Source organism: Diceros bicornis, chromosome 23, assembly GCF_020826845.1.
Source record: "Diceros bicornis minor isolate mBicDic1 chromosome 23, mDicBic1.mat.cur, whole genome shotgun sequence".
NCBI lineage: Eukaryota > Metazoa > Chordata > Mammalia > Perissodactyla > Rhinocerotidae > Diceros > Diceros bicornis.
The window spans coordinates 32,123,062-32,136,053 of record NC_080762.1 but is presented as its reverse complement, the minus strand read 5'-3'; the positions used below and the strand labels follow the sequence as shown (position 1 = coordinate 32,136,053).

General features: G+C 33.5%; 1 protein-coding gene across 3 annotated transcripts in view; it reads left to right on the top strand.

Moving 5' to 3' along the window:
* GRIK2 (glutamate ionotropic receptor kainate type subunit 2) overlaps positions 1 to 6,815 on the top strand; it is a 654,115-nt gene extending 647,300 nt beyond the window's left edge. For 2 of the 3 annotated variants that reach the window (XM_058566566.1, XM_058566567.1), the window contains exons 16-17: positions 2,671 to 2,802; positions 5,133 to 5,194. In XM_058566566.1, the coding sequence (XP_058422549.1) occupies positions 2,671 to 2,787 (117 nt within the window). In that variant the 3' untranslated portion in view covers positions 2,788 to 2,802; positions 5,133 to 5,194. Of the gene's footprint in view, positions 1 to 2,670; positions 2,803 to 5,132 lie in introns of all 3 variants that reach the window. The other variant, XM_058566570.1, reaches the window with a different exon arrangement.
* Positions 6,816 to 12,992: the final 6,177 nt, after the last annotated feature.

Below are 12,992 nucleotides of genomic sequence, written 5' to 3'. Positions count from 1 at the left end.
TTTATACCATCAAAGAATAGGACAGCAAGACACATAAAATAGTTTCCTCCTTAAAAAATAAATACTAAACAAATACAGCCTTGGTAGTAACAGATGATATTTTATAATTATTTCTCCTTTGAGTGATAAATGACTACCTATATTCAACATGAAAGTGAAGAGCTTCAAAGTTTAAAAAATCAAACTGGTTCTTTTTCATCAGTTGCTTTTTTTTAAAAGAAGACATTGCTAAATATTAAGGTTTTAAGTTAAAAGTGAAGTTTAAATATGTCATTGTTCAATGTGAAGCATGTTTACAACCAGATTTCTAATGTTAAAAAAATATGTGCTTCTCCAAGTACTGTCACATCCTGTTATCATCTAAACATGTCTATAAATTAGAAAGTTAAGCTATTAAAAATAAATTATTCTATAACACTAAAAATGATATTCTTGAGAACATTTATCTGCAGACTATTGATGTGTTGTCTTATTATACTCAAAATAAAAAAATATAGCTTTTTTAAAAAAACAATGTAAATATAGCCAAATTCATGCTTTTAACGTTTCCAGACCTTCATTGTTTCAAGACTTAGAGATGTGTAAATACAGGCTGTCTCATTAAGTATACTGAATTTTCTAATGAATTTTACTAATTTAAGTGCAATTATACATGCTAACAGCTCAAAGATTTAAATTTTCATTTTCAGGAATCTTCTATTTGGTTAGTGCCACCCTACCATCCAGACACTGTTTAGTAAACTTTTGAAAATTACTAAAAGAGTTTTTAAATAATGGTTAGTATCCTTGTGCCTTTCTTTTTTCTTTTTGTAGTCTGTTATATTGATGTGGAGAAACATTTTTGTTGTTGTTTTCACCCTAAGGAACTTACCTTATTTAATGACACATTTTGTGGGTTTCCATCCCTAAGGAGAAGCGATTTGGAAAGCAAAATAGTTTTCTTTCTCTTCCTCCCTTCCTCAGTCTCGCTCTCCCTTTGTTCCCTCTCTCTCTGTCTCTCCCTCTCCTCTTCCTTTTCTCCTTCCCTTCTTCCTCCTATTCTCCTCTGCATCCTCTTACTCTTCCTTCTCCTTTCCTTCTTTTTTATTATAACCCAGGAAACTCCTGTTAAGTTCACTTGGGTTTTTCAAATCCTTATTTCATAGTTCAATAAAAAGATATTTTAAAATTCCAATCATTATATAAAGTAGGAAAGACAAATTGTCTCTATCAAATGACAAGAAGTTAGAGTTTTATTTAAAAATCAGACATAGTAATTTTTTGGCAACATACAGCAAAGGGAAACCACTATATTTCCCAATAATCCTTACAGTTTCAATTTTAGATTCTTACAAAAATCAAGATATGGAATTTGCATTCTGAAGCTTTAAAAAAGAAAAGAATACGTGTTTACTCTGCTGCCACAGTGAGCAGTACTTTTTGATACCACTAGATTGTTTTAATCTGCCACATTGATTCCAAACCCTTGCTCAAATCTAAAAGTTTTCAGGCCGGCCCCATGGCTTAGCAGTTAAGTGCACGCGCTCCGCTACTGGCGGCCCGGTTCCGGTCCCAGGTGCGCACCGATGCACCGCTTCTCGGGCCATGCTGAGGCCGCGTCCCACATACAGCAACTCCAAGGATGTGCAGCTATGACACACAACTATCTACTGGGGCTTTGGGGAGGAAAAAGGAGGAGGATTGGCAATAGATGTTAGCTCAGAGCCAGTCTTTCTCAGCAAAAAGAGGAGGATTAGCATGGATGTTAGCTCAGGGCTGATCTTCCTCACACACACACAAAAAAGATCTAAAAGTTTTCATAATTTTATAATGGATTAGAAATATTCTTTAAGTGAGAAGACAACCTATTGTCTCACAGTGACTTTATTAGTAACCTAAGATAAAACTAATTTTCAGATAATCTTACATTGATAGATCAAAAAAGAACTGGCAAAATTCAGCTTATTCAGAGAAAAAAATTAATAAAAGTCATAATTTGACATTATGTAATCAAGGCTACTGATCAATTAATTAAAGCTTTCTGGATTAAAATTTTCACTTTCTAATGGCTTTGTAAAATAGATAAAGCCTAGGATGGTAATGGAGCTGTTATATGTTTACAATTTTAAGCGTTTCTAAATTTGTAAATAAAATTTACTTAAGATAATTTTAAATTATAGAAGATGAAAGTATTTTTGTCTTTGTGGTAGATTTTTTACCTACATTTTACATTACTCAGGGTTATAAGTTTTATATTATATAAAATTGTTTCAAAAGAGTTCTATGTGTCTTTATTTGTAATCTTAAGTATAGGGTACTAAATACAGTTTACTCCTTAATTTACTAGAAATTAAAATGAATCATTTCATAGTTGAAAGGGTATGTACATCTATAAAATTTTTTTCTAAGAAAATTAGTTGCTTAGACTACTCTCTTAGTATGAACAAAAATTAATATATCTGTTCTATTATTTTTTGAAACTAATATGATTAAAATGTCTAAAAATCGAGTTTGCTGAGAAGAGGGTGTTATAAATTATTTAATATTTGAGAAGTTTATTTGTTTTACATGAAGCCTTATTTCAAACAATTCAACGTTATTGACATCCTATAACATTTTTAAGTGTCAATGCCATCAAGTTCTGACCGTGTTATATTATCTAATCAGTTCTTCTGTTAAATGTTTCAACAGAGAGCCACGACTAAGTTACCTCGAGACTATGTATTCCTCCCCCTTTTGGAGTCAGATTTTTCCATTTCTACAATGTTGTCATCATCACCATCTTCATCATCATCATCATGTTCTTAATAAGTACATCTAATAGTAGGTATTAAGCAACAAGAAACACTGTTTCCATATACTGGCCGTCAGAAGTCATATAAGTCCTTTAATAGAAATATAATTCGTGAATTTCAGAACTGTATAATTTAACACATAATAAATAATGCATGGCAGTAACTGTAGTTTATGGGGAATTCATGTGTAGCATTTAATCATCACCCATTACACATACTAATAAATTAATATTTTTACTAATTTAGTGTTATTAAACAAATACCAAAGTTTTACCGGATTAATTAGATACCTTGAATATAGTGCATTTTACTAAGCTTGTGAAAAAATTTTTTTCAGCAATTGAATTAGAAACATTGTTAAGTAAGAATTAAAATATCAGGGTCACGTGTAGCTATTGTGTTAATTCGGTCCACATTTAAGGAACACATGTGTGTACAATCAGTGCCATGAGCACTTGATCTCTGCTCTCTACAATTCAGTGAGAGGGCTTCGTAGAAGACCTAGAGGCCACGTAGAAAAACGTGACAATGAGTGCAAAATACAAAAGAGATCAAAGTAAATTGAATGAAAATAATGAGCCTGGTCAATTGGAAAGCGATTCCTGCATAAGTTAAAATTTGGGTCATGTCCTGAAGTAAGGGATAAAGTTAGATTGACACAAAAGATAGAAGAACTTGCCAGGGTCCCAGAGCAGGGAGAGGCAAAGGAGAAAAACCTTGGAGGTCCAAGCAGAGAAGGATGTGTGTAGAGAAAGAAGAGATGGGATGAGGGAGGAAGGGAGAGAGCTGAATTAGAGAAGTCATGATGTGGAAAATAGAAGATTTGGATTTCATCTGTTTCTTGGAAAAGAAAATTGTTCTGGAAATTGTGAGCCTTTTGGAAAGGAATAGCCTAGATGTAGAGTTGGGAAGACCACTAAGGAAACTGTTCAAAGAACCCATAAAAAAAAATTGAGGATATAGCCAGGGACAGACAAGAAGGTACTAAGGCAGGGTCAAAAATCACAAAATTGGGTATCAGGGTATCTTGATGGAGTCTCCGGCATGAGCTGCAGAAACTGACTTACCTTCTCTCTGAATCAGTTTTCTCTGTCATATAGATGCCTACGTTACTTCAAAGTGTTAGTCTGAGTGTCACAAAAGATTATGCATGCAAAATATATTTTTAAAACATAAGACACATATATGGTATTAAATATTTTTATCCTGTATTCTTTTGGAATTAGCCCGAGTTGCTAAACAAGAAAGCAGCAACACCTAAAGCAAAAAATAAGTCTCTACATGCATATTTGATTAGATTTATTTCATTATGTTTTCATATCACTTTTGGGAATTGTGTAAATTTTTCATACTTGTCTACATTTTTGGTTGTTGTCCACATTTTTAGTTCTTGCACAGAAAGAGCCTCTCAGCCCATCTGAATTCAATATGTAATTGATTCATGATTCTGATTTATATGTAACTAATACATGCGTATCTCAATTAGCAGGGGATAGAGACTAACAAAATTTTGTTTCACGTATATGGCTTTGTAATATGAGTTTTGAGGTGCATGTAATAATGAGCCCCAGAAAAACAGACTTTCTAGCAAATTTATTGCCAATGAAATGGGAACTAAGAAAAAAATATTTATAGGGACATTTTTTTCTTCAGAGGATAAATTATTTACCAGCTCTCAGTTATCAAGCTGATGACTATAAAAAATGTTAATATTTTTCATGGATTTCTAATGTGCTACAATTTGTCATTTCATGATTAATTCATATTTGTCTGTAATCATCATCAACAGTTTTATAGGCATAATCACAAAAACATATAATAAATACCAGAAATTATCTTCCATATATTTATGTCTAACCGTGTGAGTACTATTTCTGTTTCGTTTTGAGATGCACAGTGAAAAATCATGTTAAAAGAAAATTTTCATATCTTATGTTGTGATCTAACAAGTAGTAATTTCTTCTAATTTCTTTTCAATATCAAGAATGGATTTCTGGTTATAGATTTGTGTGTGTGTGTTTGTATTTAAATTTTAAGGGAGATTTACATCTTATGATGCTAATAATTTCACATCTGAAAATCTTATTCAATATATATGTAGTATATGCATTCCTAGTTGGCACTTCATTTTGCTATCAGGTGGAGATTTTCTTTAACCTAGCCCACTTTGATAAAATATTTTAATTATCATGTATTGTATATTAAAAGTGTAACAATTTGATATAATCTTTCTAATGAAATTTTTTAAATCTTCAAGGCTGCTATGTTGACAAGTCTGTTGAGGATGATTTTAATATTGTTTCTGGACTGTTGCAGTTTATCTGTTTGTAATATTTCATTTTCTGTGTTATTCTGTAGAGGTCCTTCTGTAGCGCCATGGTAGAAGAACTGCGGATGTCCTTAAAGTGCCAGCGTCGGTTAAAACACAAGCCACAGGCCCCAGTTATTGTGAAAACAGAAGAAGTTATCAACATGCACACATTTAACGACAGAAGGTTGCCAGGTAAAGAAACCATGGCATAAAGCTGGGAGACCAAACACCCAAGCACAAACTGTCGTCTTTTTTCCAAACAATTTAGCGAGAATGTTTCCTGTGGAAATATGCAACCTGTGCAAAATAAAATGAGTTACCTCATGCCGCTGTGTCTATGAACTAGAGACTGTGATCTAAGCAGTTGCAGTGATCAGACTTGATTTACAAGCATCATGGATCAACTAAGTTACACGGGGTTACACTGTTTTATCATGGGTTCCTCCCTTCTTCTGAGTGAATGTTACATGCGCATTTTGTGGCTGATTCCAAATGCAGTCCAGTAAGAAATTACAGGTTCCTTTTGAAGTCCAACTGTTGCCAGGAGATGGAATATCAATGCCCCAAGGGTAACCAATAAAAAAATCATTGAGTAAAAATACTTGGAATCAGCAAAAACTGTAGTGTTACAAGGAAGAGTATAGTCTTCTGAACACCCAGATAATAGAGGTGGTGATGTTACTAGCCCCCAACTACTCAGTATAATGATCATCTGAATAGACGGTATGTGTTTATAGGATGTGAAAAAATGTAATGCAAAACAAATCTGAATATCATGGCAAGTGGAATATAAAGCAGATCTTCATCGGTGTTTTTCTTTCTTTCTTTCTTTCTTTTTGACAGTCTGTGTCACTGATTGAGATAGAAATGTCAATTACCAAGGCAATAACGTTTTTCTTAAATTCACCATGGCGGGAGATTTAACATATAACTGTGCCAGATCCCTACCTATCCCCCCGACACCCTTTCCCCAACTCCACACCAAGAATAAAAAATCAACAGTTGGTTCAGAGATTCTCAATTAAAAAGGATGATGTTTTGCAATTTTTGTCTTAAGTTGTAAAGAGGGCTGAGTATTGATGGTTATGTGGAAGACTGAAGCTTTCATTATAACATTCAGATACGTTAACCCCAACCCTCGTTTCTGTTATAAATGAACTTGATGGAGCCTGGGCAGATCTCGGTGAAATGAGGAAGGGGACTGGTCATCTATAGAAAATTATGTGCGGAGAACTTTGAAGTGGACTGCATTTATCAATACAGTCACAATGTTAAATGAACAAAATCCTTGAGCAGTTTTTTTCAAAAAAATGTTCAAGTTTATTTGTGGAAATGCAAGATTTCTATGAAAATAGTTTTTGTATGGAAATTTTTGTAATACTTTTTATCAACAAAATAAGAACACGCGTTCCTGTCAGGGGTGTGATGTCAAGCATGAATGGTAGTGCGTGCGCACCACCAACGTTTGGTGAAAACTATTTTTATCAAGAAAAAAGGAATCATAGAAGAGAATATTTTCAAGTTAGATAATATAAAAGCTAGGTGCACTACCACCACTGCTTACCATGCCACACCCCTGGTTTCCACGAGGCTGATAACATACTGTAATGAACAATTGTGTGTAAAATGGCAAAAGACACAGACCTCTTGACAACATTGTGATAACAGTTGAGTGCACACAGTTTGCTGTTTGAATCCAATGCACAAGATTAAAAAAATCATTAAAATTATGTCCATTTGACTTTCAGCTTTGACTTTCATTTTTCTCTCGTATGTGTAAATGAACGCACCATATGCTCATTGCATTAAGGAAATTATACTTCCTGAATTCTTCTGGGTCATCAAGGATGGCCACTTTCCAATTACCTGAAGAAAAGAAGAACAAAGGTCAGGGGAGAGCTACTCAGATGTAGGAAAAGGTGGACTGAGATACGTAATGTAATCTTTAGGCTTAGAAGAGTTTAAATGAGAAAAATAGCAATTCTAGAGGGAACAGTCGTGATCTTACCTCTTCTATCAGTGGCTATTGACTATATTTATAGGGTTGTGTAAGACTGTATACTGATTACGAATATTATATTTGAAGTTCAATCCATGTCCAATTAAGAATTCTTTGTGCATTGAAAATTCAATGTAATTCAGTAAAGGGAGAGGAAGAGATAACTCAATATTAATAATTAGTAATGATGTGGTTTAGATGTTAACATCCTAACAGAACCTACAGAACATTTTTCTTAAATCACAAATTATAATATATACTTTACTAAGCAAAAAAGATACACATTTTAACTAGAACTCCTGACCAAAAAAAAAGAAAAAGGAAAAAAGTTCTGTGACATATTTCTTTATACTCACAGGAGTTGCATAATCAAATTGCTAATATCTAATTAAATTAAAAATTAAATGCCCAAGTGTTTTCAAAATTTCTAGTGTCAGGGTTATTTTTAATTAAAATTCATATTTTAATGATAATTTTGTCCCCAAATTTAATTTTAGAGAGTTACACAAGTCACTGCTAAAAATCTCAGCACTGTTTGTTTCCATGGTAAATTGCCACAAATAACATATCTCATAAAAATGTTCAGATTTTGGAATATATTAAGCTTTTTATCAATCAGATTCTAAGCAGATTTTAAAGAATTTTTAAATTTCAATCCTTCATTATAATAAACAACTTTAATAATAGGTAGGAAATGACAACTTTATTTTTTAAGTAGAAAGAAATAATTATTTAGATTTTTGGTAAAATTTGACAGTCATTTTATTCAAGTATTAAATTAACAAATTTTGAAAAGTGTAAAAAACCTGCTGTATTTTAACTCTAAAAGTAATTTAGAATACATGAACAGTGTGTAATATTTAATTTGTATCCATTTCCTAAAGGTTTTTACATTATTGCCAAAACAGATATTTCCTGCCTCGTTAGGTGCTTATGCATATATGAGATACTCTTCTTAATTTTAATAAAATCTTAATTACTTTCAAAATAATTTCAACCAGTGAAAGAATGTCTCCTCTCTCTGTGAAGGCAGTATATTGGAGTAAGTCTTATTCTCTAGGTTAACGCTCAAATTATAAGGAGAGGAAGAGAATACCTTGTCTAGTCAACAACATAACCTGATGACTCAGGTAATCAATTTTATATTGATACTTATACTGCAAATAAGTAACTTGAACTACTATGGAACACTAGGGGGATATGTTCACATACACCACAACTAAATAACCCTAACTGGATGAAAGCATCAAGGCTTTATATTCCTATATATCTCAGCTAAGTAATCCTAATGACTATGAGAATACCAGGGAGATATATTCACACATTTACAACTGAATAACCCTAACCACCATGGGAGCACTAAGGGGATATATTCTATGTTACAAATATGTGAAATAGATAAGGATAGTTTATTAATTACAATGTTTCAAATATTTTGCAACTCAGTTATATTTTTTAAAAAATATAAGTTCCTTATTATTGAATGAGTATATGTACTAAACACTAATGATTTAAGTGTTTTAGCACAACAATGCTTTTTAATGTTTGTTTATTATGAAATATATTTACAGCAAATTGTATACATTGCATAAGTACAACAGAATCATGGCGTCTGGCTGTAGTGTGCACCAAAAATTGTTGTTTACTGGGAATTAGCTGTTCTATATACTCTGAGACTAGGCTTATTGTTGATCACCTCCAACTCTGAAGTGTAAATTTAAGCCGAATACTTTAACAAAGAGAAGACAGTGCCCAGTTGTTTCAGGAAACAGGGCAGGAAAGGTACAAGAAGATCTTCATCAGTGTCTGATCAAGGCAAGCAAGGTATGGATAACAACATGGACCAGGCTTTCCTAGGAATTTTGTCCTCAGGTTTGAAAGATGGTACAATGGCAGCTAGGATTCTGGTCATGACAGTCTTCATGTATCTGTAATTTCAGTCACACTGCTCCAATAGGGACTGATGAGTGGCCTTCTGTGTCTGCAGCACAATCATTATTGGGCGAGTCCTTCCTTCTCTTACTTTCTGGAGATCCTCTTAGTCTCTCTACCATGTTGAATCCTCTGTTGCCTCTAACATATGTCCTCCCTTTTTGAGGTTTATCTCTAATTTTGGTGGCTTCTAGAGAAGAATTGACTGAGAAGGAGATATTTCATGTCTAAAAATGCTTTTATTCTATTCTCATAAATTATTATTAGTTTTGCTAAGTATAGCATTCTAAGTTGAAAATCATTTTCTTAAATGAATTTGAAGGCATTCTTTCATTGCTTTCTTACCTCCAGTCTACTGTGGACAAACCTAAAGTCATTCAGATCCCTGATTCTTTGTATGTGAGTGTTTTTTTTAACTCTTTCTTAGGTTCATTTCATCTCTGTCCCCAGCATCCTGAAATATCCCAATGATAGGTGTGGATCTACTTTCATCCATTGTGCTGGGCTCTTGCTGAATTTTTCAATTTAGCTACTGTTGTCTTTCAGTTTGGGGACAACTTTATGAACTATTTCTTTGATAATTTCCTTTTTTCTGCTTTCTCTATTCACTCTAACAGCTTTTCTTATCTTAACATTGGAGCTCCTGAACTGTTGAGTCTAAACTTAACTACCTTTGCTTTCCTATTTCTCATTTCTGTCATCTTTATCTTCCAAATGTACTGAGTTTTTCATTTCTGCCAAATTATTTTAATTTCTGTGAGTTCTTGTTTTATAGCTGTAATATCTTCTCTTAGATCTCTGAAGACATTAATTGTAATCTGATGACATTCCCTTCTTCCCAAAAAGACCTCTGTTTCCTCGCAGGTGCATTTTTCTGTTTGCTTGTTTGGAATTCTGTCTTCCACATTAGAGATATTTTTCAGATGCTTGTTAATTCTTAGCAACCTGTTAAAGGGGGACAAAATCTGATTTGGTAGCTCTTTGTGCACAGCAGTGTGGGGGAGAAGATTTATCTAATTTGAACTCTACCATAGATTAATTTAGATGGACTATTTGTTGATGAATCCTTCAGAATGTCCCTACCTTTGGATCTTTCCTCTTGGACCTGTTAGATTCCCCTGAGAGGTATATTTTAATTTCTTGCCTGGAGATTAAGGCCCTGACTGCCAATGTTTGGGTAATTGTGGTTAAGAGAGCTTGAGATCTCTGTATTCTGCACTCAGAATGACAAAGGTCCCTTAATCACCTTGTATTAAGTTTAGTACTCAGGCTTTCAACTGGACCTGGCATCCTTCAGTCTAGAGTCCTTCTTTTTCTCTCTTTTGGGAATAATTCCCCATCGTTTTCCTGAGTTGGTGGAGAACAGGCTCCCAGGGGTGAAGAAGAGGGAGGGCAATATAGGGATCCACTGTTTTCAAATGACATTCAGTAAGTCCTCCTTGTATTCTCCCTCCTATACCACTAGTTATTAATATACATTGTTCAGCTGCTTCCTGTGCCTTTGAGGATTCTGTGATACAATTTGATTTGTTCTCGGCTTTTCACACTGCCCACTAGGGATTCTATTTTTTTTTAGTCTGCTTAGTTAAATATCATTTGTTCGTATGCTTTTCTCCTTCCGAAATTTTGTTAAGATTTTCACCTCTCTTGTTCTCCTTATTCTTGGAGCTTTATGCACTAAAAAAAAAATTCTCTAATGTAATTTTTATGGTGAGTAGGGAGCAAAATTTGATGCGTGCTTTCAATCTTTCACTGTTACCTGAAGCAAGAACCCTTTCTTTAAAGAAAATAATATGCAGAAATCCAGTATAGGAAGAAAATAAAAACTAGAACTCCTCTGGTTCAAATAGAGTGGAGACAGAACAGACTTTGCTCTCGTAATTGCAAAGAATATAATATTGCCAATGTTTTCATCTTACCAAATAATTTTTCTAACTCTATATGTAAAGGGGATACTTTTGCAGTAAAAATGCATTTCACAAAATGGAGCCCAGGAATATTTCTGATGGGAAAGATTTCTATTTTAGTATCTGTCAAATAATGCTAAATTTGGAAGCCAATGTAATTTATACCCTAAGGGCTTAGATCTAATTCAAAACATTCCAATTTCTATTTTATAAAGCTCAAGAAACATGTGTTATAATGTAGATAAGGAACACTTTCTTAGTGAACTGTAAGATTTTAAGAATCCTTGTTAATGTATTGCCTTACACTGTACCTTGCTTTCACATTTATCAGTGTAATTTAAAAAAAAAAAATTTAAACAAGTATATCCCTGAATCTTTACAAAAGACAATTCTTGTTTTCCTACATTTCAACTACAGATTTCTATAATATTATACTTCCAAAAATGTAACACTCTTAATTAGCCATATTGTTAACCTTAAGGTCAATCTGTAGAGTTTAATATCTAATCCAACATCATTAATGCACTGAAAAATCTAAAATCATAAATTTCACTCATCTTGGTCAAAATTCATAAGTTAAAAGGGGAAATAAAAAACGCAGTACACATATGCTCCTTCTATAATATTTTGAAGTATTGTTTAACATTTATCTTATATCTCAACTCCTAATCTAAGGTTTTCCTATGGCTTAGGATATCAGCTATAGCTCCAGCCACTGTATTCTATTACTAAGGAAAATGTATATGTAAACAGATATGGGGAGACAAATTGAAATCTGTGCCATCCCCGGTATTTTCTAGTCTCTCACCCCAGCCCACTAGACCCTACCTTGTTCTGTTGACCCTCTATTCTGCTCATTTGCTACTCATGTGCCATCTATCACAGCTGTTCTCTCTTTTATCAAATTCTTTCATATCTTATTGTTTTCCTTTACATTTCCTATATCTCTTTCGCTGATGGAAAAGTGGATTTTCCCTTATGACACTGTTTGTCTTGAAACTCATCCAAAGAGGAAGCAGTTGGCAATGTCTTTGCTCTGCAGAATGCCTTTCATTTAGTTATAGATCAAGACGTACCTTATATTAAACATTACCTTGATTCCCAAGATATCCTTTCCGTTTTTTAAAAACCTGGACACTTTGATTAAAATTGGCCTGTTATTCTGTGCCCCGCCATCGTTCATTAATTAAGTATGCATCCATTTCTGTATATTAAAAAATCAGTGAACCTGCATTATCAACCAAGCTTTGTGTTAGATCTTGGGTATGCAATGATGATCAAAAAGAGATATGGTGCTTGCTGTGATAGTTTAGAGGAGGAAGCTGACCTTAATCAAACGAGCTAAATACGTCAATACAGACTTAAGGCGTGGGGATATATAATAGGGATGCATTTAAAATATAGGTCAGAGCCAGACCTTAGCAAGGTAATGCAAGTGACCTTAATGATTTGATCTTTATCCAAAAAGAGCAATAGGAAACCATTTAAATCTCTTAAACAGAAGCAAGATTATTAGATAAGATCTGCATTTTGTAAAGAACATTCAGGCTTCAATTTGGAGGCATGGTTTAAATAGCTACAAGAGTGGATATGGGGAGATTAGTGAAGAGGCCATATCAGTAAGTAGTCTGGGTAAGATATTATGTCAGTATAGATTAAGCTCAATTGGTAGCAGTGAAGATGAACAGAAAGAGACAGATTCAAAAGATATTTAGTAGACTAGAATTTACATAATTTCATGGTAAATTCAATAATAAATATAAAGATTATTAACAATTGTTGTGCCATAACTTGACATGAGTGCTTTACATGAATTACCCCCTCTAATTCTCTGAGTAACTCTATGAGATGAGGGCTAATATTATCGCCATTTTATAGACAAGGAAACTACTGACAGGGGAACTTAAATACATTTTTTAAAGTCTTATAAGTGTCAAACTCAGGCAGAATGACTCCAATGTTCTTAGCCACTATGCTTGGTCATAGTCACAAACAACAATGACAATTCAATGACATATCAAAATGAATGTTTATTTCTTATTCATGAAAATTCCATTGTGGGTTTGTTG